The 26957-nt window shown below is 41.8% G+C and overlaps 1 protein-coding gene across 3 annotated transcripts in view; it reads left to right on the forward strand.

The window, feature by feature from the left end:
- foxj3 (forkhead box J3) overlaps window positions 1-26322 on the forward strand; it is an 89047-nt gene extending 62725 nt beyond the window's left edge. For 2 of the 3 annotated variants that reach the window (XM_035904404.2, XM_035904401.2), the window contains 10 exons: window positions 2513-2587; window positions 5747-5830; window positions 7356-7457; window positions 11341-11469; window positions 13402-13576; window positions 15405-15908; window positions 17247-17348; window positions 17902-18093; window positions 19951-20052; window positions 20196-26322. In XM_035904404.2, coding sequence (XP_035760297.1) covers window positions 2513-2587; window positions 5747-5830; window positions 7356-7457; window positions 11341-11469; window positions 13402-13576; window positions 15405-15908; window positions 17247-17348; window positions 17902-18093; window positions 19951-20052; window positions 20196-20308 — 1578 coding nt within the window. In that variant the 3' untranslated portion in view covers window positions 20309-26322. The remainder of the gene's footprint in view (window positions 1-2512; window positions 2588-5746; window positions 5831-7355; window positions 7458-11340; window positions 11470-13401; window positions 13577-15404; window positions 15909-17246; window positions 17349-17901; window positions 18094-19950; window positions 20053-20195) is intronic. The other variant, XM_006783208.3, reaches the window with a different exon arrangement.
- Window positions 26323-26957: the final 635 nt, after the last annotated feature.

The raw sequence follows: 26957 nt of genomic DNA on the forward strand, positions 1-26957 counted from the left end.
GCTGGGCTGCAATGAGTCATTCAGTAAAACCTCTGCTGGCCATCAGGCTGCTCTCACTACTGCTCAGCGTACGTGGCAAGTTGGTCAAGTCTATGTGACTTTTTAGATCTGATTCTTAAGATTAGTTTTTCCAGCATCATATCAGTGCACGTTTGTGTAGCATGCAACTGGATTTCACTCAGACCACATAATGGGTCTGATCACAGTGAAACCCTGAAAGCTTCTGCATGTAGTTTTGAAGACCTGATAATGGCGTGACCACAAGATGCTGCGGTTTGAGAGGTTTTCATTAATTTATTAACAGAATGATTGTCTTTTGTTTCCTGTAGTAAAAATGTTGGGCAGTGAATCGGTAAATTTAAGTTTTTGGCATGGAGTGATTTTAATAAACCATAAATTTGTCAAATATTCTGATTCCATTGTATACAGTTCATGATTTCTCTGTTTTATATGCTTCTGCAGTGAGTGATTTTGGGTTCTGAGGTTCATGATTTAGATGGTTATTTTTTGTGTGCCTGTTTTGGGAGGGAGAACACAGTTTTTACACTTGATAGTCTCTTGTTTTAAATTTTTCAGTCAACAGTGTTGCGTGCAAGTGTGGGACAGCCTGCCTGTGAATGATGTGTGTCTCTTATTACCATTGTGTTCTGTACTGTTGCTTTTTGTCTCAAGAGTTTCAGTTTTCCTTCAGGTATTTGGGTGATACTCCACCCTCACTCATATTTCACACACTGTCCTATAGGATTGCTCTTCTCTTCGCAGAGATGAACACCATCTTGAATTTGTCTCAGCTGTATTGAACCGAAAGACAATATGTGTCAGAATAGCTTCAGTGCAATCGTATTTTCTCCTGACCATCCTCATGCTCCGTTTGTTACAGTCAAATACTGTCAGTGAGACTTTTTCTTCCCCGTTTTTAGAAAAAGCAGTATGGGTACACGAAGCAGTCTTTTGGGCATATTTTAGTGAAACCAGGACTGCTTGGAATACGCTGTATGACCAGAGGTGGAGCAGAGAAGAGGATCATAATACTGTTGTGTTAAGAGAGTACCCTGCACATTTGTCCAATGAGATTTATTGTAAATACAGAAGATTTGTATGTCCTCATAAATTTGAAGTGCAGTGTGTAGTGCTACAGCACAAGCACTTAAAAAAAAAAAAGAAAAGAAAGAAGTCATAACTTTTAAGTGTCAAGATGTAATCTGGAAAGTTCTCATTTAGCCTGTGGCACAGTAAGGGCTTTGACTCTGCTGTCCCGACTTAAGTGGGAAATTTATTCCTCCAGTGTAGGGTCAGAAAAGTGTTGAGCCTTGACTATGGCTAGGGGATGTTTAACCACAGGGTCCTTGGCATATTGGACCAGCCAGTGGTGCAAAGGGAGCAGAGCTCAGCTCAGAGTTTACAGTTTGACCATGGCTCAGAGTCATGAAGGAGCTTTACTTGGCCTAAGGGCTAGGTCCGGACATCGCCTGTGGATGACACAAGGGCAGAATTATTTTCACTCCACTGACAGTTTCCCATGTATATTTTATTTTGGAGGAAACAAAAAGAAGCAATTAATCTTCTCCTGAATTGTACGGGCATTTCAGGATTATTTAACGAGCAGGATTGGCAGCATTACGACCAGCCTGCCATTATCATCCCTCCTGTGGTATAATTGCCTTTGGTGTTGAACAAGCAGCTCCTATCTTTTGCATTTAGGGGTCTTTCACTCTCTCTCTGCCTGTGCCCCTCTCTCAGCTTATCTCCTGCATCCACTAAACTCATCAGAGAATCCTACAGCTTTTTAGTGTGACCATCTGTCAATACCACTCCATAAAGTGGAGTGGAGAAACGTGTGCATCCATTGGCTCTTATAAGCCCTCAGCTGGTTTGGCTCCAGCTGGATGTGAGGGCCTTACTGCTGGTGGTTAACCCAGGCCTGGAGCATCGCTCTCTAGCCCTTGTGGCTACTTCAGCCCACCTCGCCTCCCCTATCAGGCAGCTGGATGAACCTCCCTCTTCACCACTGTGGAGTAGCTTGTAACACTGTAATGAGTTAACTTTCAGAATGATCTACATAATTTATTTCCTGCCCCCACAGGAGCCCGCTGAAGCATTAATTAATATCAGGCACCGCTATCAGCAACCATCCCAGTGTGGGATTCCTTCTGGCTCCTATTTTTGGCGCCGGTGGAATTTGATATGTTGTGCAACCATAATGCAGTTTGTTGGACAGTGATGAAAGATAGTATGTCCTGGTGGTATTGTACATAAATTTGATCTCCTGCACATGAATCCAGACATGGTTGTGAGCCAGATCTGATGGCTTTGAAACAGCAGCAGGAGCGGTGACTAAACCTAAATGGTTCATAACAACAAGTTGCTTTTTGCCGCTACAAGTGATATTGCTCACATTTAGATATTTCAGACTTGTTAATGTGATCTGATTTCTATTTCTATTTTTTATTTCTTTATTTTTGATATATTAATTCACCTCACATTTTTTCTCTCTCTCTGCTTCCCCCCACAGAACTCAATACGGCACAATCTGTCATTGAACAAGTGTTTTCTCAAAGTGCCTCGCTCCAAAGATGACCCAGGAAAGGTGAGACTTAAAAACATCAACTGGTAATTGCAGACACCTATGGTTGCATGTAATTGCAAGCCAAATAAATGCTATATTTAAAAATTTAAGCAAGTACCCTAAGTTCGCAGAACTCACTATTACAGCATTTTTCTGTTGTGTATCGTGCTATCTCTGGCAGAAAAATATTAACTTTGAATTCCTGCCAGGACTCTTGACAGTCTGGAAATGCATGGAATGCTCGTAATCTATTATGAACCTCCCACCCCCACATAACTGCATTTCAAATATAAGGGGAGGCTAGTTTTTTCTTTTCTTTTTTTTCCTACTTCTTCTTTTTTTGTGTGCTGGCACAGACAACAGATGTGGGTGAGGAGAAGAAGCCAGACTGGTAGAGATGGGGCCATAACAGGGTACAAGTTAGGTCATTCCCAGAATCTGCCATCCATCAAGTATTTAATCCAAGTGAAGCTGAACCTACTGAGAGGAAAAAACAAGAACTAAATCAGGCCTCTGCCTTTCACTTTTGTTTTCTGCAAGATTTATTCCAGGTTAATCTGACATTTTATTCATAAAAGGACCACCCGCACTTTCAACCTCCTTCTCTTCACAATCGATCTCTCGCAACATCAACCTGATATGAAGTAATTGCTGATAAACTTTGTTGTTCATGAATAGCGAGCTTTTAGGCCAAAATGTATGTGATGGTGAGCATAGGTGTAGCCATATGTGGTATAACCTAGATCATCCTGGAAATGTCAGAGCATGCGGTACATATGCTTAAAGAACCACACAAATAATTACACACACACACACACACACACACACACACACACACGCACACGCATGAAGAGCTACGCCTAGCTGTGTAGAGGATGGGGACTGAATGCTAATTTCATGTTTTGCTGTAATCCTCTGATATTGACACTCCTGGGAGCTGCTCCACTAAATACAAAATAATCTATTGCTGTATGGATCCCATTCCAAATGCATGGCCAACATGCTCGCATCCTTAATGTTTAATTTGGAATTTTCCTCACTCCCTTCCCCCCCGAAGACAACTTCAAAGGGGCGCTAGCCGCTCTTGATATGTTGCATCAATATTGTAATGTGGCAGGAATATGAGAACTGCTGGTTGGATGAGATAGGAGAGTCATGTCGCTCTGTGTCTGTCTCTGAGATGGTGTAAGAGATGACAGTTGTTGTTGTTGTACATGTGCGCACACATGCGCACGCACATACACACACACACACTGTGTCTACCTCAGAGGTAGAAATGTAGCCTGTGAAGGCTGCTGTTAGTAGTCTTCCTTTTAATTGGTCTTGTGTCTCGGCCTGGAGTTGCAAGGATCGCCGCTGTACTTTCTTTGTTTGTCTTTCCTGTATTTATATATGAAAGGGGAAGCAGGTGACATAATTTATGGTGATGTATGAAAATAAGCTGCGTCATTGAGGGGAAGAGAACAGGTAGTGTACCTGTGTTATCAGGATCTTGAAAAAAATCTTTACAGCTGCCTTTGTTTTATTGCTGCAGAAATAGTGTGGCTTTCCTCTGTTGTTGCCCCAGACTCCAAGGATACACTTCACTTGGCATTGCTACATTTTTTCTTTTTCTTTCTTTCTTTCTTTCTTTTTTTGTGCTGTATATTTGTGAATAATTTAATGACTCTTTATATGCTTTTTTCTTTTTTGCTGCCAAGTCTCTGGGGGTGGGTGTTGGAAAATGCAAAAACTCCCCTCCCATGAGGGTTAACTTAAAGTGTTGTTCCCCCCCTAATTAAGAGAATCACCACAGAGCTTGGCTTTCTTTGTGTGACACTTAATTTTGAAACATCTGTACCTGCCCATTTCAGCTCTCAGAAAGAGAGCAGTTACATTTAGAGACTCTCTCATCTTTGCATATAACAAGGGTTTTGTTTTTTTGTTTTTTTGTTTTTTTAAAGCAGCCTGTATCTTGTGCTGATTGTGCTGTGAATCCCCCCCAGGAAAATACTAATTGACCCCAAAGCCTCACACTCATATGAAGAGTTATAATTTTAACCCCTGATGAATATAGACCAAGCCTGGATTTTTATTTTAACAATCGCAGCAGCGATTTATGCAAAAATGGCAGATTTGCTCAATTTAACAAGAGCAGGCTATTTTGTATGCTGCATTATTGTATAGATACTTGAAATACAGTTGTTCCATGGCCTCTCCTGTTGTTTAGAGAATTTCTTATAGAAATATCAATTATTCTCTCTGCTAAGGAAGTAATTTTAAAGGTCCTGATCTCACTTTCTCTTGACAATTGAGATTTTATCGGGGGTCATATGAAATATTAAAAACAAATTCAGAACTCGCGGGGCCTTAGGGTAAAAATCTCATTTTTAACAACTGCAAGCAGCGTTGCTGTTGGCTTCGAGGAGGCACACCATTGAAAAATAAATTAAATGGGGCGAATGCAAAGATAAATAATGCATCCTGGTTGTGGAATTACGAGCTGCAGCCCCAGAGCCAGCCCCAACTGTTCTCTCCTCGATTAGCCTTTTGTAGACCTTAGAAGAAAGCAACACGGCAGGGCTAGCGCTGCCTCCATTCCCGGGCTGAGGCAGGATCCTTCATCCTTGGCAGCAGCGCTCTGACTTCACTACCTGAGGCTGAGGAAGTACAGCTTCAGGAAAGGCTTAGCATTTTACCACCAACAGCTGCCCTCACCAGCCTCTCATTGAGGAGCAGCCTCAGAGGAGGAAAAGCCAAGGCTTTCTTGCTAACAAAGCCCACCCACACACCACTCAAACTCTTAACACATAGCTATCAACTCAAATAAAGGCTCGGGCTGATAGGACAGATTTTAACAGAGCGTATGAGGCCCAAGAGTTCTGAATATGCTGGTATATTTCAGTGCCAAAAATGTTTGTGATATCAGAGTGGAAATGTCTTAATCCTGATTTGCTTTTTTCTTTCATTTGTTTGTTTTCCTTTTTTCCCATTTTTAATCTGACTTTTTTCCTGACTTTAATGAATATTTGACATTTAAGAGGTGAGTTGTAAAGATGGGAATGACATCCCAAGCCATACTCAAACCATCAAAGTTGCATGCTCTGTAACCATTCAGCAATGAATGCATGGGAATTTCTGGGGTATCATGTGAGAAAGCAGTCTGTTTTACCAGCTCACGGGCTTTTCTTCTGTCTGCAGGGCTCTTACTGGGCCATCGATACCAACCCAAAAGAGGATGCTTTGCCTACACGGCCAAAGAAGAGGCCGCGGTCTGGAGAGCGGGTGAGTCTGATAGGAGAAACTTAACATTCTCTGCAAGAATATGCATTTATTTATATAGATACACACACACATATACACCCTTCTCCTCCTTCATTCTTGTTAAAGCGTTAATATCTGTGTGGTTCAGTATATTTTTTTTGTGTCTTTACCTTGCATCTGCCTCAGTGTTGTTTTCCTTTTGCCCTTCTTTCTCTCCCACTTTCCCTTCACTCTTTCTCTAGCACTTGCAGACGTACACACACACACACACACACACACACACACACACACACACACACACACACACACACACACACACACACACACACACAGACTCAGTAGGAGTTCATATCCAGACTTTATGTAACTACCTCTTCATGCTGCTTCGCTAGCCTGTCATGAAGTGGGCTCCTTATTAATAAACTATGCCTCAGGCAACCATTACATACATTACATTTTGCACTCACTTTTTTTAACAAACATCAATTAATGCAGAACTGTGTGCAGCGGCTATTCTGAGCGGGAGCTTTTGTCTTTAATTATGCATGAGCTTCATCCGCCCGTTAACGTACGGCTGTACAGGTTTTTACTGAGCTGCTCAGATTGACCTGGCCCTTGGGCATCCCAACACAGGGGGCTCTCGTCTCTTCCTTCTCCACAATGTGGCTGACCAGAGGCTACGATGAAGAGAAATTCCCCAAGCTGGCAAGGGAGACTCATATGCACACACACACACACACACACACACACACACACACACACACACACACACTATTGTCTCTACCAGACACATACACAAGCACATAGACTCCATTAAGCTTAAAATGCTGTTTATGTAGTTGCCTCACGGCATCCAAATACTATCAGATTCATTCAACAAACTGTGGTATTGCAGGTGTGTGATCTTAGGTACACAAAGCGTGCCTTGTTTTTAGTGTTTTTAGTACCTTTGTTTTTTGAGTGTGACACAAAAGCACGCACCAAGTGAAGAGGACTCTGTTTTCTGTAGGACACGTAAACTGCCCCCCCCCCCCCCTCCCCCCTCAGACCCTGCCTGTCTACAAAGGCTTCCTTGAAGGGTCTCACACAGTATAATTGAGAGTTTGTGAAATCTCATTTATGTTTAGCATGAATTTGCAGCCATTCCTCTTACAGTAAGCAGTTTTGGGAGACAGCCACAGCAGAGTTATCTGTCACAACAGTGTACCTATACTGCAAGACAAGGGGTTGCACGTGTGCATCAATATGGTATGTGTTTGGGTGGGAGGTGACGGCGGGGTTTGGGGTTTCACTCCTATTTTCTTTTTAGTTTTATTTTTTTTTAAGTCCTAAATCAAGTTGTGTCTCTGATGTATCATAGAAGCAGCTCTGTTTGTTTTTTGTTTTCAGATCTTGCAGATGGATATGAATGTGATAGCAGCATGAAATTTGTTACCAGCTTTAATACAGGTTGCTCCTGCAGTAGTGGGATCTCGTGTGTTTAATAATTGGATTACGTTGACTTCTTTTTTGTTCTGCCTCCACTCCCTGCCCCCAACCCCCACAGGCTTCCACGCCGTACAGCCTAGAGTCAGAGTCTTTGGGGATGGAGTGTATGATCTCTGGAAGTGCCTCTCCAACGCTGGCAATCAACACTGTGACTAACAAGGTACTACAGCCAGCAATCCAGCCTCCAGCTCCAACACACACCTGGCTACACGGCTGCACCCTGACCCCACCCACTTCTCCAACCACCTACAGCACTATTCCCCACAGAGACAGGAGCACTTTTGTGAAGGGGAGATGCAGGCGCGCACACACACTCTTTCACACGAGCATATGCTCATGTGCCTAAAGCTTCTCTTCATCACAACCCACACCAAAATACACAACTATGTGCCCTGCTGTACCTTTTTCCTCTACAACAACAGGCAGCAGGCTCTTGTTATCTTTAGTGCGGAAATATGATGCTCACACTGGTGCTTGCCTTTGCAACCTGATAGACTGCACACAGTCTTGTGCACATTTGGAAACAGAATACTCCACATGCTGTTTGGGGTTTCTGTATTCACACCTGTAGTGCAGGTTGACAACCGAAAAGTTGTTTTCTCACCGAGTGACCACTCTACAGGTGACCACCCCGGCTGCTGGCTCTGTCTGCTCTCCATGGCTTTTCTTTTCTTTTCTTTTTTTTAAGCATCTGTGAAAACATGGAAACACTTGTACATCATAGAGCAAAGCTACAGGGACTGCTAGCTGTTAGCTCTGAGTGTGCTGCTCACTCTGAAATTTAAATAGGCTTTTTAACCTTAAGCTCTCATCCTCTGAGCCCAGTGGGGGCAGCTCTCAAGAGTACTTTTAAAAAGCCTACAAGAGTCGCTTATTCATTTCCTGCAAGCATTACAAAAAAATATGGTTTAACATGAACAGGGGTGTTCACAGAAAAGATGAGTTAGTGCTTGTATGACAGAGGCTCTTACGTTTCAAGTTAAAGGCAAAAGTCTGAGCATATTTCTGCGTGTGTTATAATTTTTATGCATGCACATTTATGTTACAAAGTGTTTCTGCTTGTTTTGTGGAGCATGTCGGTGACAACTACCTAGGGGCTGTTTCTGTAGCAGACAGATTCATTGGCCAAAGTGTGGAGACAGATGACCCTTTTCCTGTTTGAGTACTACAGACAAGCACTTTCCACCGATCTCCACCACCAGCCGCTGCATAATAAGGCCCTAATGTTAAGAGCTGACAGTTAAGTCTGGATCCCTGCCATTGAATACCTCCAGCCAAATAACTTAGACGAGTAATAACCGACATGCATAAAAATGACACCCAAAAATAACCCATCAGCTGAGCAATTTCAAGCCAGTTTTGTCTTCTTTTGTTCATTTGATTGTGACAAAAAGTGTTATGGCAGTAAAGCGAGCAGAAGACAAAGTGGAATAGCAACAGATCTGAGGTCTGATGTCCTCAGAGAGAGCTTGTTTCTCACTGTCTTACACTGTAAACACACAACAGGCCACGCCTCTTTCGGTGCAGCATGCCAAGCCACAGGAATTCCCTCTCTGTTTTTTTTTCTCCTCTCTCTCTCTTTCTATTCTAGTCTCTCTCCCTCATATTCCCGCCTTCTCGCATAGACCAATGGGAGAAGCTGGCAGGACGACTACTGAACCAGCAAGAATCTTCTGTCTAGCATTCCTCACACGATTGTACTCCCTCTCCCTCTCTCACTTTGGTGTCTTTCTCACGCAGACTCAGACTTTTCTTTGCCCCCCACCAAAGATTGTGTTCTGAGATTATCCTAAAGACTGGCATTAAAGTGACAAAACTTTGACACTAATGTGTGGATGATCGAGAGGGGGCAGGGACAGATTGTTGGAAATATGCTTGCTAATGAATAGTTGTTCTTCTCCTCTCATCTCCTTCATGCATCTCATACCCTTTTTGTGTCTCTTCCACTGTCACCTTGTGTCTGTGCGATCATGCATGCGAGGATTGTGCCGAACATTGGCTGGCATTGTTGGAGACACCTGGGCTTTGATTTCATAATCCATGTCTCATGCACCAGATTAGGCCCCCATGTAAAAGACACCTCTGGCTTTTTACTTAATTCACTGCTAAGAATAGAACTCTGACTCGCTTGCCTGCTAGCCGTACACAGTTTTTACTGTGGAGCTGCTCCTGCCTGTATGAACACGCTTGCCTCGGCCTCTGTGTGTTTATGTGTGTTGTTCTACCTTTGTGCACGTCCGTTGCTGTAGCAATGTATGTCTATTATATGTTACATGCTTCTATGTATGTGGGTGAGACGCGACTGGGTGTTAGCCTGCGACGGTGCGTGTTTGAGTAGGCGTCTTCACTCAGAGGACTTGGTGTTGGGTGGGGATGGGGGTTCTGGGTAAACCACAGAGCAGTGAGGTTTTTGAAATCATCACACTTTATGGTTGAATGGTGTAAAAATAGATTGTGGTGAGAGACTTAAGGCTCAAAGCTTGTTTTATGACTTCATTACACATAACATTTATATATCTGTGGCACGCTGTTTTTGATTAGCATTGTAGGGCTGAGTTTGTAGATGTGCTTAAGCCTTCAGTCTTAGCTGCTCATTGAGTTCCCTTTTGCGCTAATGAACGCTGGAGCCAGGCCCACACTGAGTGGAAGAAGGCTAGAGTTGCCTAATGAGCTTCTTTTACCACCCCCCTGTTGTCCTCTTCCTCTGTATCACCCCTCTTCCTCAAACAGTGTTCTCTGGATTCAGCATTTGCGCTGTTGAGTTGTGTTGGTTTTTTTTTTTTAAATTGCACTATTTCTATCTCATTCTATCAGTGCAGAAGCCAAGCTCCATATTAAAGGCTTAATATGATCTGAAGCTCTTGCTCTGTGCTCTGGATTCGCACCAACATATTAGTCAGCCAGCCAGCCAATCAGTCAGAGAAGAGAAGACTGGTCAGGGCTGCCTGAATTTCCTCACCTCCTTGGGGCCGCTGTGGTGCCACGCTGTGGCTCAACAGAAAGACAAGAGGCTTCAGTCCATTGCTGCTGCTACTGAGAGGCAGGGTGCTGGACAAGCCGGGCCAATCTGCCTGCCTGAAGGCTACTACAACTGCTGTTTCATTGTGCTCAGCACAGAGCCCACTCTGTTGAGCAGCAGTGATGAGCAGAAGCCACCATGCTGCACTCACACATGGACAGGCACACACAAATCTAAGAATGCCATGCCTTCTTCCACTGCAACACCACCAGCGCATTACTGCCATTCTTTTCTCACCAAACAAAACTCAGCACATGGGATCGTCTCTGTGGGTGTCATTATATTCATTATCTGGATTATTCTTCTTACTACTGTCTTAATTGTCTGACGGCACACTTTATTTGGGGAATGGCGGGAGGACTAAACCTTGTTAGACAATAATTAAGATTGTCGTCCTGAAGTGCCTCGGCTAGTTTCGCTCCTATATTGAAAGGTCAGTGTCTCGGCTGCACTGAAATCCTTTGTTAGCTGTCCCAAACGGATTTGCGCTTGGTGAGCAGATGTGGCTGACATCGCCAGTAGCATGACCTTTAGTGATGGGAATGTCTCAGCTGTCTCCAGACCCCTTAACACATTCAGATGGAACCCCTTAGTGACTGCGGAGGGTGTTGAGCAGCACCCTGTCTCTCTCTCTCTCTCTCTCTCTCTCTCTCTCTCTCTCTCTCTCTCTCTCTCTCTCTCTCTCTCTCTCTCTCTCTCTCTCTCTCTCTCTCTCTCTCTCTCTCTCTCTCTCTCTCTCTCTCTCTCTCTCTCACTCACACACACACACACACACACACATGCACGCAGTAAAGCGAAAAACTATTCTGCAATTATGACATGCTGTTGCATGCAGCACACACACATCTCCTGGCTTCACATTCCCACTTCTAATATCATTAAACTGCACACCAACATTACCTTTCACACCAATTTTCTTCAAGGAATGCTGATAGTAAGAGTGCATTTATTTGTGTGGTTGGGGGTTTTTTTCTTTTCTTTTTTTTAAGACATCAAGGCTAATGCACATGTGTATGCATTTCAGGTGGCGTTGTACAACACAGACCAGGAAGGGAGTGATAGTCCAAGAAGCAGCCTTAACAACAGCCTGTCTGATCAGAGTCTGGCCTCCGTCAATCTCAACAGCGTGGGCAGTGTGCACAGCTATACACCGGTAAGAACTAGGATGAATGTTGTTGAGAGAATTGTAGTCATTTTTATGGATTCAGCACTCTCAATCTCTTGATTGCAAAGTTTAACTTTCACATTGACTAATTTAGAAGGGCACTAAAGATAGACAAGCTCTACCTCACCTCCTAAAAAACCCCAACAAAAAACATAAAACATCAAAAGTTAATGAGACCTGGGTTGGTTGATTCAAATAGCCATAAAACAAGAGGAAACACCCTCACCTGCAGCAGTGTATTTAAAAAAAAAAAAAAAAAAAAAAAAAAAAAAAAAGAGCTTTGGAAAAATACAGCAACAGTTTTATTCCCTGCACTGTACAGTCTCAGGAAATGCATTTTTCTTCTGTGGTGTTCATGCAGCACCACATGATCACCAAACACCTGCAACAAAAGAATGGGTTGCTACCCGCTCCCTGAGCCAGTCAGGCTTGATACAGATTTGACGTGGGCCGCGTCTTATTGAGGTTGACCTAAGCGGAGCCATAAAGACCTCGGGTTTATTTGCAGCAATTAATCTGCATCGTTCATGGGAACAAAGAAAAAACAATAAAGGTGCCAGGGCAGGTTGTTCCTGCTGTTCTGCAAAGAGTCAATAGTGTAGAACAGTGGGATTTTTTTTTTTTTTGTTTGTTTCTGGCTCGTACTGAATATTTGTAACAGGATATTTATATAAATTTGGTGTAATTGTTGTTTTTTGAGCACTAAGCACTTACAGCCAAATGATAAATTGTCACTGTGTTCATATTTTTCCAAGCCGTAGGAGAGCCACAGTCGCTAAATGAATGAAAATGAAACACTGCCAGGCTTAGAAAGTGTACTGTATCCCATATTTTATCTGCTCAGAAAGTCCCTGGAGTCTTTCTTCAGAGGAGCCAGCCGTAGACGGTAATAGACCGAGGTTCAGGGTGGACATGAGCTGGAGTACAACATCAGGAAGGGGGTTAAGGGAAACAGAGAAAAATGTGCACGCTCCTGGAACCCAGACAAAGAGAAGTGCTTCCTCTGATGTCCTCCCACCAGAGATGCCCCCTCTTTGGTGTGGTCCTCCTGCATCCTAGAGCGCTCCGTGCTCCAGGCGCTGGGCATCGATCGGCTCAGCCTGATGGATGTGCTCGCTCTCTCTTCTCTGTCTCTCTCTCACTCTCACACACAGCCAAAGCAGCAGCTCGCAGTAAACACTCCGGCTTTATTATCACCTCTTCACTCTTAGCCTTGCCAGTCTGTGAGCCATGCGCTTCAGCAGCGTGCCCACATATTGGAAGAGGAAGATGTTATGATCAAAAATTGGACGTGAACTCTCTTGTAGTGCTAGCCCACAGTGGTAACAGGTCAGGTCCTACTTTGTGAAATAACCATGGTTTTGTGTTGCTGCACTTGCTGTGGTGAATCTCATAGATAAATTCTTAGCTGGAGGGGACGCTGCTTGCCGTCTCACACCCAGGGGCAGTGCATAACATTGACTGCCCACACAAATACATGGATAAAATGGCTGCTTATTTGTACAAGGTATTGCTATTGATTTTGTTTTAAATACATTTTGCTTAGCCACCTGAGTATTGGCTTTGTGTCCATTCGAGTTGCTCTCTTAATGTTGTGTGAGCCAAGGCGGTAAGCACTGACCTAGATTGTTGTGCTTCGCGTAATTGTTCTTTATATGTAACATGACTGACACCCTTTCAGGTGGAAATAGACATTGTAGCCGTCACTCCTCAGAACAATTAAACCATGCTTGTGTTTGAGAACTGCTTTATATTTGATGCGGTTCCTTGATAAGGTGAGCATGGTGTGGGTATCTTTGAAAAGTACAGGTGCTCCTCTACAGTAATCCCTGTAGCTTATACCTTAACCAGTGAAACATCAAACAAAGTGTTGGTCACTTTTGTAACTCTTTGCTGTCGTTACTCTCTTCATTTGTCCAGGTGACCAGTCACCCAGAGCCTGTGTCCCAGTCTATGAGCCTCCAGCAGCCTCCCCAGTCCCAGTATAACATGCCAGACAGGGACAAGCAGCTCTTGTTCTCAGAATTTGAAGATCTCAGTGCCTCCTTCCGCAGCCTTTACAAGTCTGTTTTTGAGCAGTCCTTCAGCCAACAAGGTAAGTGGGCTCACGGGAGCATCAAGTGGAAACCTAATAGAGGGCCTAAGCTTCAATCATCAAGGAACAGGATGATTCTCAGAACGATTTTCCTAATGCGGGTTTGTTCTTAACAGCTGGGGCTATAGAGAGTCTTTAGGCACTAATGAGGTTTACAAAGAATTGAGCAGGTTTTCAAACAGGCTGACGAGCCTATAGTGGAAATCTATACTGAGTATTTTCACGATCTTCTGCCAGAGAAAATGTAAAAACCACCTCATTTAATATACAAAAGCAGAGTCTGAGAGTCTGTGTATTTCATTAACCGACGCAGGCTTAATTCTCCACACATTTCTTCACGTTAGATAAATGCTGTCTGCATCTTGTCACATGTCAAGTTTTTCACGTAGGGTATGTTTCATCAGATGAGTGGAAGAGGTTGCAGGCAGCTTAAGGCCTCAGTAAATCTGTTGGATTTGAGGTTCATTTGTCATAATGATGGGGAATTTGTATCATATAATACACGGTGTTGGATAGAGCACAGCTTTCCAAAGGGCTGTGAGTCCCTGCAGAACAAAAAGCAGTTTTGCTTGTAATCTGATTGACTGATAAACATGGAGCACTTGACAAGCGAGTTATGAGCAAAGTCGACTGAGCTTTCTGTGTATAACCTACTTTCACAAATCAAATGCATTTCATGCTAATGTTTTCAAAGAGTTCCTCTCCTTTAATCTATCATCTATGTTTCATTAGTTGAAAGTTGTAACCTTTTTTTATGTGCATAAAAGTGAAATCTCTTAGTCAGACAAGCTCTAGCAATTAAAAAGCGTAAATAATCGAGCTAGAGGATTTCACACTCTGCCGCTGTAGACAGTGAGCTAATTCACTGGCTTTGATAATAGGTAATGAGCTCGCATTATTATTCTGGTGCCGCGTTAATTGCTTTCTGTATTTCCCTCGTTGGACAATGGGCTTTCTGTGCCGATAAGAGATGCACCTTTGTCACCCCTGCAGTGAGTGTTACGTGCCGATTGTGGAGGTGCAGGGCTGGAGTCAGCTCTAAAAGCACTCCAGTGAAATAGGTTTACTGTGCCAAAGCTGTGAAGGACAGTGCCTCTTACGACCACTCCCCGGCACTCAGATGATTGCAGTTGGGTGTGCAGATGCTCACGCTCCAGTCATGTCTGCGCAGCGGCACGATGAATCTGTCAAAGACGGCGTAGCTGGAGAAGAGTGTCGACGGCAACTCAAGACAGCGAACCTTAGAATCAAAACTGGTGCTGAGTCATTCCCTGACACAATAAAATGGCAGCTGGCCTGTCTCACTACTTAAATACAGGAGGCCCCTGTCCCATTACTGTCAGATGCTAAGACTGATGACCTGAAGTAGATGTTTAAACATGTGATGGCTCCCGACTCTTATTTGTATTTCTGCTTAAGTGCCTTAAATGCATTCGATCCTGCAACCATGCGAGTGCATTTGTTTGGAAAATTAGTAGCAGCTGGAGCTACGGCTAAATATAGTTTCATTATAAATTAATTTTCCATTATTTTTAGATTTAGTGATTCCCAGGGGCCAGGGTAATGTCTACAAATTGCTTTTTGCTGTAACAGAAAATGGTGCAAAATCTAAACGTGGTGATGAGAAACATATAAAAGCAACACATCCTCAAAAGTAAGAAGCTGAAACAAGTACCTAAGTAAAAAGTCAAATTATATTGAGTTAATTGTTGAATAATTTTTCATAATTTTCCTTGTTCCTGCACTGATTGTCTTTGTTTTATTGTAAATACAATTAAAAATTAATTGTGTTAATAATTCTTTACTTTATTGATGTTTTATTTTTCAGGTCTGATGGGCATACCGGCAGATTCCTCCCAGCAGACCCACACCTCCTGCTCCTATCAGCACTCCCCCAGTGGCACCATTAGCTCTCAGAACAGCCTCTCAAACAACCAGTCTAACAACCACCCTAACAGCCACTCCACCAACAGTGGTCAGGTTCCCCTGTCCCATCCTGCCCAAGCCCACCCTGGCCACGGCTCGCCCCATGCGCAGCACCTCTCGCAGCACGGGGGCCCTCACAACCAACACAGCCAACACGCCCAGCACAGCCAACACAGTCAGCACCCACAGCACCAACAGCACTCCCAGCATCCTCAGCATGCTGCGCACTCCCAGCACGGGCAGCATCCATCGCAGCACCAGTCCCACAGCCAGCACCCGCAGCAACACACGCCACACCCCTCTCAACACACACAGCACAGCCAGCACCCTTCTCAACATGGACAGCAGCACCAGAGCCTCTCCCACCAGCCCCATCCTACCCAGCAACAAATGGCCTGCAACACAGGTAAGGCCCTCTGTCTGTCACTTGTCTGTAAACCCAGCGTCGCCTCGTGTTGTTCACTCTTCATCCTGTCCATCACGCAAACCACATGTAAAGCAAAGATGGCGTGCTCACAGCTGAATTGGATTTCTTATCTTTTCTTATCTCTTTTTTTTCTTTTTTCTTTTTTTGTAATAAAGCACTGAGAAATTGTTTTAGATGCTGAAGACTAAATCATCTCCTGATTTATTATCTGTGCTGTTGAGAACAAAGCAGTGCTGAAACCGCTGATTTCTGCAGCCTGTACAGTCACCTGGCACCTCCTAGTGGCCACACCACAGCACTGAACTGTTTAACAGCCCAAAAAAGGGGTTTTATATTTGGCATTGACTTCTTATTCATTTTTCGGAAAAAGACTGCCAGCAAAACCAAAAATGTGACTAAAATGACCTGACCTTTATGTGCAGACATTATTGTTGTTGTCAGGAAATAATGGCTTGCCATTGCCAGACAAAAGCTGTTTTCACACAATGCACCCTTCAACCTTTTTTCGACATTACCCAACAGAGCTCCTTTTAAGACTGCAAATGTCCAATGCAGTCTGATCAGACATTAAATGATCTTTTTTGTATGTATTTTTGGAGCGTAGTGGAGAGAAAACAGGAAAACTGGAAGAAAGGCAATAAATGGCTACGGGGCAGATTCAAACCTGGGCTTCTGCATTAACCTTTTAGCAAACGGGTCACATGCTCAGCCCTGTGAGCTTAACCTACACCCCAGACATTAAATAGTCTTTAACCTGCTATCTCTCTATTACAATATCGCTGTGAGCCCGGAGCAAGTAGTTATCCTGAAAATCCTGAGCAAGAGGGTCATCATGTGTGCTCCCTCACTGTAGCCTTTACCCAGGCCACACCCTGTCCAATGAGACTCTCCTTATGTGTACTCAGACAGCTGCTCAAATCTCGTTCTTCCGATACTGTCCAGAGTTCATGTGTGAAAACGGCTCAGTCCCCAAAATGTACAGTTGTAACTGTTACCTCACATTTGAGGTTTAAATTCCTCTTAAATGGATAAAACTACAACAGATGAGCACTAAAATGTGTCATGTACAGACAGAGATTTCAGTCCTCATACCACATGGGCCCATATTAAATGGGTTGCAACTGGCCCTACTCGGTGAGGGGGAAACTCCATTTGAACCAGAAGGGGAGGCAGACACGTTCTGCCAGAGCAAGTGCTTCTACAATTATGACTGAAACTGTATTTGTCCCTGGCGTGAACTTGGCATTGGAACCAAAATCACATGACTTTGATCTCTTACCTTGTAATGTTACACATAGTATGCTGTGTGTGTTGCAGGTTTACTGTCTGACTGGTACCCAAATCTGGATGCACTGAAAGAAAGCTGTCGTATTGCTAGCAGCTATAACTGGGCTGATGTCGACCTTTCACCTTTCCAAGGTGCGGTTTGGTCACTACAAGTAGATCTCAATCCATTTGCAGTTATTAAATTTGATAAGTGAAGAATTTATAAAAAGCTTTTGCTGTCAGATTTACCTCCTGTCTAACATGTATGCAGTCAGAAGATTTAAAGCTAGAAGCTGACAGTACAGTAATGCCCCAGCTTTTGATTGAGTGCTCAAATGTTGACTCTGTGGAGTTGATTACCAGTTTAATTAAACTGAGCTCTTCAATTAAATAACACTGCCTTCAAGTTTAATTACCAAAACACCAAGCTCAGCAGGTCAGTTTATCCAATTACAGTCTAGGATTGCAAGGTAGGATGTTTTTAAATATCACCCACTGAAGGTTACTGACATAATGAATATATATTGCAGCAAAGTTTTTGCTACTTGTTTGTAAATTAGTTTGTCATTTACTAAAATTTATATTCTGTGGAAAGTCAACTGGAGCGGTTTCACACATTTCATTGTCACAAAATTTTATTTTAAGTCAGTTAAGTCCAGCACCACCTCCTTCTCATGTGCTAAAATGTATGTTTTATTTTCCCAAGGACTGAGAGAGAGCATGAGACAAGCAGAGTTGAACAACTGGTCTCTGGAACCCACCCAAATCGCAGACCTCTGCTCATCCATCAACCAGTTTTTTGCCCGCACTGGCGTGATCCAGCCACAGGGGACAGTGCAGCCTCCCGTTTGCCATGGCTCCATGCACACCAACAAACCCAGCCAGCACCTCAACACAGGTTAAACAGCTGATTCTTAACCTTTCAGCCCTAATCAGAGATCATTGTTGGTGTGTAAATGTGCATATTTGTGGGTCTCAAATGACTATCGACTCAAAAAGAGTAATCTGTATGTTTCCTTTGTTTGGAAATCAGTAATCTGTGTAATGAAAGATTCATCCAATTATATTTTGACCCTTTTCTTGATTAGTTTAGTTTGTATTTCATTATACAGTATATGAATGCTTAATTGCTTAAACATCAGCTTTCATAAGGAGGTCTTTTTGCCGTTGCACATTAACAATTGTTTATCTGGAAGATTTTTCCTCCTTCCAAGTCAATCTCACAAACAGTTTGCCTGTCTTTAAGGACAAATATAGATTTGCACTGGTTTCTACACCAATAATAAATATAACTTGACCTTAAAAGGAAATAATTCGCAAATGGATAAAAGTACCAACACTGGCACTAAACTAGGAGAGTGCAAACACTACCCAACCTTATGAACTTTATAGTGTAGTTACATTTAGTTGCATGAGTTATAATAATAACGATCATAATAATAGCAATAATAATAGCAATAATAATAGCAAGCAGCTTGGCAGCACAGTGGTGCATCAGATGTCTCACAGTAAGAAGGTTCTGTGTTTGAACCTGTCAGAGGACACGCTTGTCAGTTTAATTGGTGATTTTAAAGTGGCTGCTGGTCTAATGATAAATGCTTACGTTTCCCCGTGTTAGCCTGTTAAAAAAAGACACTGTGCCAGGATGAGCGAGGTTAGCCAGGGGTGAAGAAGTCTTCATGCATGGAATAAATTGGCACTGGATCAATCCTAAATGTCTAGACCTAGTTCAACAAGGAGAGATTGTCTGGAAGAATTGAAGATGATTTATTGAGATATATACATTTTGATTAATAAGCTATTTGGCGATTAGACTCCGATGAGCAGAACTGAGTCCCAGCATGGATAGAAACTGGGATGGGAGGCTTGGATGGGGCTTTGAATGACCAGGTTGAGGCGGGTATCATGAAAGAGTCTGAAAGGAAGAATGACAGACGAACACTGAGATTTAACTGGTGGATGGCAGCAGATGGCTGTCTTTCCCTGTTTCTTCCTGTTAAATGGGAGTTCTTTCTTCCCACTATCGTCAAGTGCTTGCTCAAAGGGGGTCATTCAATTGTTTGGGCTTTTGGTCTTTTATTGTATGGACTTTACCTTACAATATAAAGTGCCTTTAGGCACTCTATAAAAAAAACTGAATGAATTTTGAACCAACTGATTGGTTCAAGGAGCGCAGAAAAGAAAATGATTGGAGTATTGGGAAGGAGGAAGTGACCTAAAGAATAGAGTAGGAAACACTCAGGAAAATCAGGCAGATGAGTGAATACAGATCTTCCTTATTGAACTTGTGTGTAAGCTTGATTTGTGTTCTTCATAGTGCTATCAGAGGAGTAAAACAGTAATTCCTCAATCTACCTGCACAATGCTGTGTAGTTTAAAATGTAGTTTTACTTGAAACAAAGAAGCTCTGATAAAGTTTTAAGTTGTAAATTTTAATTATTTATTGTCAAAGTTCCTGAGATTTACCCACAATTTAAATTTTGTGGTAAAACCACTGTTTCCTAAAATGGAAATGGTGGCCAAACTGGAACATTTTGAAAGTGGCTACTGAGGATTTTCAAAATAATAGGTCCAGAGTGGCAAACATGCACATTTTGGTGCCTGTGTCCACTCAGTGTTCATTCTCTCCTTATTTTATATGACTAATTTTAGTGGCCTGAACAGATAAGAAGATAAAACAAAGGTTATTTGTCAGCAAAGGTGTTTTCCATCGGGTTTAAAAGATCTTTTTAAATAAAGTTTTCATTTTTCTCAGCAGGAAACCTGTACATGGACTCCAGACAAAGTATGTCCATGATGGTTCCTCCAGCATATCCCCACATGCCTCCCATGAGCAGTGCAGGACCCACTATGACAGGTGACATATAGACACAGCAGAAGCATGGATGAAATTATTCTTCATAACAGTTTTCTTAACTCAGTTTAAATGTTTTGGGTTTTGTTTGTTTCTTTTTTGTTTTTTAAGCACAAACGAACGCTTCCTCTGCTCTTGCTCTCCAGGACACCATGCACAGATGAACCAGCAGCACATGATACCTGCCAGAAACTTCCAGATGCATCGCATGCAAGCTGACGATATCCAGGATGATTTTGATTGGGACTCCATTGTCTAGCTGCTAAAACTGCTTCTCGCAAATACACAGGAGCGAAGGGAGGAGATGGAAGCCAGGCTGAGCTGAAAAGGCCGCAGGTGGAGGAGGCCAATGTGGGTGGACTGCAGAAGAACATTTGAGAAGCTTTGGTGGAGAGACGCAGAATTCAGACTTCAGAGTCCTGACAGTTTAAAACAAAAACAAAAACAAAAAAATAAAAGCAAAACATAACTAGAAAATGTTACTTTGAAGACAATCATATTTAGTCGGACATTTTAAAGTGATTGCTTACAAACTTGTGTAGAAGCAAGTTGAACACATTCACGTCTGAACCACGTGCTCCTCAGCCAGCCCTCTCCCCGTCCCTAGCGAGCGGCCTTCCAAAGTCCGAGCCCCCTCCCCCCTCCCTCCTCCCCTCCTCCAGCCTCCTGCTCCGTAACCGTTATGTGATTTGAGCGGCGTGTTCAGCTTGTAATTCTTCTCGTGTTGACCTTGGCCTCAGCTGTCTCTTGGATGAGTTTCTCTCTTTATTTTTTCTTTTTAAATTGTTATTTTCTTCTTCTCCTTTTCTTTTTTTTTTTTAAATGAAACACAAGCCGTCGCTGTGAGTGATGTCATGGTGTTTGTTGGTCACTTTTCGGAGAAAGTTGTCCCGCTGTGGCTGAATCAGTGGTTAAAGATAGGTTTACAAAAAACAAACAAACACAGGGTTTAAAATGTGTAACCAGGCTTGATGTTAAACAAACCACAATAGAAAACAAGAGGGAGATCACAGAAAGTGTCGTGATTTATTTTCTTTTTTTAATGTTTTTGTTTGTTTGTTTTGTTTTTTAAAGCCAGCCAATGTGATCAGTCTCACTGCATTAGACGAGTTATGGGAGTACAGCAACTGTCTTTCTTTATTTCTCTGTCCCAAGCACTTCAAGATGAATGAATGAGTGGAAGATGATAGCAGAGAGAAGTCAGATATTAGTCATTTTAAAATTCATTCAGCCCAGAGTTGATTTAAGCTCTCCATTTGCATCATGTGTGTTCATATTTGGCTCTTCCATTCTCATTAAACAAGTTTTAGGCTTAAAGCAGCTTTCAGGCCAACTTATTACTGAACATTAACGGTAACAATATTTGCATGTTGGTCAAACAACAAGGAGCTGCATACAGTAATGTTTAAGATGTGTGAACTTTAAAGCGTCCTGTTCAGTTAAAAAAAAACAAAAAAAAACATGGGGGGGGGGGACTGAAATGTCCATTAGTTGTATTTTGTAAACAAGACATAAGCTGAAGTCTTTAACCGAAACACTTCTACTGTGGAGAATTTAATTGTTAATTTTCTTCCTGAGAGTTAATTGAGTGCATTGTTACCTTAATGTAAGGGAATACAAGGAAAATATTAGTCCAGTTTCAAAGGTACTAAATCGGTCGCGCTATCATCGTCACTTTATTACCTTGAAATTTTTGCTATTTGCTCGGATTGAGTGTGAGTTTTTTCTCTCTTAGCAGGTTGTGATCGAGAGTTATGACCTGATAATGAGCGACTGGCAGATCAGTTTTTTTCTTTTGGAGAGAGCTGGGCAGCAGTCGCACAGGCCTAAAGACCGGTCAGAAACTCCCTGGTAACCACCAGTCACTAAGGAAAAATACATTTTTGCTAGGGGAAATCAGCCACAAATATGAATGCTGTGCTGTGCAGAAAACCTGATTGTGATTGCTTTTATTACCAGCCGTGATCGCCTGCTGTTTGCACGGAAGATGCCAAGTACTCACTAAGTGTGCGATGGAAACCAGAAATGAAGACCTTTTGCTTTCATAGTAAAAGTCTTTTGAAATATGTTTGTTGGGCCTGTAAGGCACAATTTTTGAGTGTTCACAGATACCGCAAAGGCTCTCAACTTGTTTGTTGGCGTCTTCCATGCAAACTACGGGCGACCACGGCAATCTGATAACAACCACAGCAATGCTTTTTGGTGGTTTTTGGCGGAGCACCCTCTTTGCAACTGGTTTCACCAGGCGACAGCCAACAACCTCGAGAAATTACTCACCAACTGGTTGTGGAATGCACATTTTTCCATAGTGACCAGTGGTTTCTATGGGGTTGTTAACTGGTCTGTAAGCTTGTGTAACTGGCACCTTAATCTTAAGCTGCTGGAAGTGGGCTCATATTTACTGCACACACATAAGAGTCTAATTCTGGAAATAAGCATATTTCCTAAATTAAAGAATTAGTCCAAACCATAGATTAAATGTTTTGCTGTAGTAACAAGTAAACCGTTACTATCCAAATGCCATTAGGATGGTAACGGTTTCAATTCTTGCTGACTTGAAACGGGTTATTAAAGTAAATTGTATTTTGAAAAACAAACAATTGAAACGTAACACTGCCTTCTCAAAGAGAAACAAATCTGATCAGCAGAGCAGACATGGCATTTTCTTTTTTTTTTTTCCTTCTTCATTGTCACTTCTGATGTTTAAATTTTTTGGGATGGTATTCATTTTTTTCTTTAAACTGCCCACAGGTTTTTTTAATAGAGATTTTGCTACTATACAATCATAACCGAATGAGAAATGTGACTCATACAGGACGTACAGTATATATGTGTGCTGGTTATAGAGTGTGTGTGTGTGTGTGTGTGTGTGTGTCTGTATGTTTGGGTTTTATTGTAATTTTAGGGCTATGATTGATTACTGCAATCATCTCTATGCTATCTATGAGCACAAAGCAGATGCACACAGTGCTTAAAGACTAGATTTGACTTAGACTTTTTCTTGGGAAAGGGTTTCTGAAGCACAGAACAGGGAAATCGGTGGTTCTGGAAACCTGTCCACTGTGTCCTGTAACAAGTGGCTCCTTAATCAGACAGGCGCTGAACTTTAGAGACACTATGTTTTTTTTGGTTTGGTTTTTTTTTCCAAGTCCTTTGCACACTTTTTGTTTACTCATCTGATTGAAGCTGCAAGGAACCGTGTGGATTGAGTAATCATTCTTATTAGTTCAGTCATTCATTCACCTATCCATCATTTCACTTTTAGTCTTCCTGACATCTAGAAACAATGAACAGGATTATTTTTGTCTTCTCTACATCTATGACACTATATTTTGGGAGGTTGAAATTGATGCCAACCTTAATTAAATATGGTAAATATGAAGCTACCGAGACAAAGAAATGCTGGTAGTTAACACAATATCTTTGCATTTTTGTACATATTCCCAGTTTATGGAGTTCAGATAATTATTACAGTTGTTTTGCACCAAAAGAAATTTTGTTACTTCTTGTCCAACACCTTTTTTAGAAACGTTTCACAACTTTCTGTCTCCTTCTGGGTTTTGCGACATCATTCATTGCTAATGAACGATTTGTTGCACTATTTTTTTTTTTTTTCGTAGTTTGCTGTGGTCAAAGGCACTGCAATTTTAGAAATGCCAGCAAATAGAAAAACGCTGCTAAAGCACACAAAACACAACTATAATAGAAAAATGCCACAAAAGATTACAAAAAAAAAAACAACAACTCACAAAACGCAGTGGAAGTGTTTTTGGGACATAGTAATGTGATGGAACAGCTGCAGCAGTGACAAGCTGACAGTAGAAGGCTAAGAGTAAACGTGTATCTAGAATATTAATTGAATTCACATCAGTTTTATATATATAATGTGCCACACAACAACAGTCGCCTTAAGGTGCTTTATATTGTAAGGTAAAGACCCTACAATAATATAGATTAAGACCCCAACAATCATACAACCCCTTCTATGTGCAATGACTCGGGAACATTGGGAAGGCAAAACTCCCTTTTAACAGGAAGTAACCTCCAGCTGAACCAGACTCAAGGAGGAAGGCCTTCTGACACAAAAGGCCTTTGGAAGAGAATCCTATAATGAGTCACGTGACACATTAGCTGCATCCTTTTCTCCCTCACAACACTGATGAATCCTCCGCTTTTAAACATGTCTCGGTGCATTCGGCCTGTTTTGGTTTCTGTCACTTCTGCAGCTGATCCTTCACATTATTTTCTCCCTAAAAGCGTTTGCGCTGTGTTTTGAGATTTCAAGATTTTTTTTTGTGCCGGGTTTCTTAAGTTGCAGTGTGTTTGACCTCTCAGGGCCACCGTATAAATTCTGCACTCTGGCATCATATTTACCATATGGACCCGTAATATTCTCATCAAACCCAGCTAGAAAGTGGAAGAGATGTCAAACTATCCCAGAATTTCAAACGATTTCTTCAAGACAGTTTAGCAAGAAAGACTGCAGTAGTAGGCATAGTTTTGATTTTATACTTGGAAGACAATCATGGATTCTTTTTTATGATTTTATGATATTGCGAAATGTTTTTTCTTATTGTGTAAAAAGGCACTTTCAAGTCTCTCTTTTTTTTTTTTCCTTTTTTTCCCCCAAATTGGATGGTGGAAAGCCATGCTTCTGAATACGTAGGTGTGTTTTTGTTTAGTTTTTTGGATCTATTACCAGCCTGGTTTTATACTGTAGACCTTCTATTAAACTGACCAGAGCTGCACTGTGCAGAAGAACTTGAGTTCTTTTCTTTGAACTAATAATACTGCCATTAATTTTTATTTTAAATTGTTGGGTTTTTTTTTTTTTTAAATTTCAGCTATTATTTTGTTTTGTTTTGTTTTTTTCCCCTGCCAGTCACACACCTGTATACTTTTGCATCATTCTTGCCATGTTCCTTTTCTCCCTTTGTTTATCAAATGTCTGCTGATTGTGGAGGATCACTTTATTCAACTGCCGGGAATTTTCAAAATTAAGACTCAGACAGGACACTTAAGCCACCTGAGTTAACCAGTTCATGACTCTTTTGGGTGAGTGTGGGCCAAAGGACTGCAACCGAAGACAGCAGCAACAAAATAAAAACAAAAAGGAGAATCGTGTTTGTTCTTTGATGATCTTAAGGACCTGAAATGGAGAACATCCAGTTGGTTGGAGTGAAAATGGAGTGTTTCGTTTCTTCCAGGCGAAGACGGTGAACACGTATAGTACTATAAAAGCACATCATCCAACAGGAAAAGCAGAAGATTTGATCGAGCGGATGAAAGGGAAAAGAAAACGGTGTTGACAATGACTGGATCACAATCAGTTTTACATTATGTCTGAGTGAGTGTGTTCGCTTGTGGGAGTTTAAGTTCTATTTTTTTTTTCCCAAGATGATGATTTAAGTTTTTAAATACCGCTGGACATGTACCTGCCAGAGAGATTATTATTATTATTATTATTATTATTATTATTATTGGGGGGGAAAGATAATGGGGAAAAAAAGTCTTGTTACAAAATGGGAGAGAACTGCCAACATCTACTGCTGATTGGGGCCTGTTTTATTCAGTGCTGGTGTTGTTGTGCTTGTACATATATGTCTTCAATCATCCCCCCCTTCCCTTTTTGTTTTTTTCCCCCCTCTTGGGGGTGGGGTATCAAGGCAGAGGGTGGGTCTTATCCATGAATGAGGAAGGGAGAAGAATAGAGTATTTTGTTATTGTCCAATCAGAGGGTGACAGTATGTATATATCTATATTGTATATATGTGATAAAAAAAAATGCGTTGGCTTTTTGTGTGACACTACCTTTTACTTGTACTATGGTTCTACATTCAGTGTTTCAGTGTTGATAATATATATTTGGTTTGTGTTTTTATTTTTCCGTTTTTTTTTGATTTTGTCTCTGTCATTTCTTGTAATTTTTTTCTCTCCTATATTTGTCTTTGTTTTTGTTTATTGCACGGTTTATTACTTTTGTTGTCCGATGAGGTGACACAGCTACTCTTTGTATTCGTTTAGTGCTGTAAAATAACTCAAGTGTTATTAGAATTGTCGATACCACCGCCCACCCCCACCCCCTTCCCCAATATGCATGAATGGCACTTAAAGAAATAAAATATGGTAACTTCACTGTGGAATAATGTGCTGTTTGAGCTTTTTCTGAAATCTTAAAGCCCGTAGGAGATGAGTTCTTTTTATTTACAATAAATAATCTGAAGACATTTGTTTTACTTGCCACATAATTTGAGCAACTTGTATCACTTGTGTCCCAAGTGATACAAGTTCAAGTCAGTTTCAATTATATAGCGCCAATTGACAACATCAGTAAGCCCATTTGACCAAATGGTAACAATGGGAAGACAAAAACTCCCCTTTAACAGGAAGAAACACTCAGTGCATCATGAGAGCTGAACTATCGTCATTTTATGTGCAGAAGTCTCAATCAGACCATGGAGAGCAAAGATCTCCCGGCGCCACCTGTAAAGCCATTCTGTTGTCTTGCTGTTGCCTAACTAGTGCATCAGTAACACACCTGCATTTATATATATCTGTAGTCTCAATGAACACTCACAGCAACATTTTAGCCACATGTTCGTACAGTGTTTTATTCTATACACTGCCAGGCTCATTTCGATCACCACCACGACCTAACATGCGTTTTTGGGGGTCGAAAGCAGGAGCACCTGGAGGAAACCCACACACTCTCAGCAAGGACATGCAAACTCCACAAATCTCCAGCTGGGGTTCAAACAAGAAACCTTCTGCTACACACTGCACCACCATGTCACACTACTGTCATCACTTTTGTTTTGCACCAAAGCAGGTGAACTGCATTCAGATTGGTTTATGCTTCATACCTGGATGCACTGATGTCCATGAAGTTGACCTGACCTGGTGTTTTA

This window comes from Neolamprologus brichardi, chromosome 5 (genome assembly GCF_056152115.1).
Source record: "Neolamprologus brichardi isolate AB-2024 chromosome 5, ASM5615211v1, whole genome shotgun sequence".
Taxonomy (NCBI): domain Eukaryota; kingdom Metazoa; phylum Chordata; class Actinopteri; order Cichliformes; family Cichlidae; genus Neolamprologus; species Neolamprologus brichardi.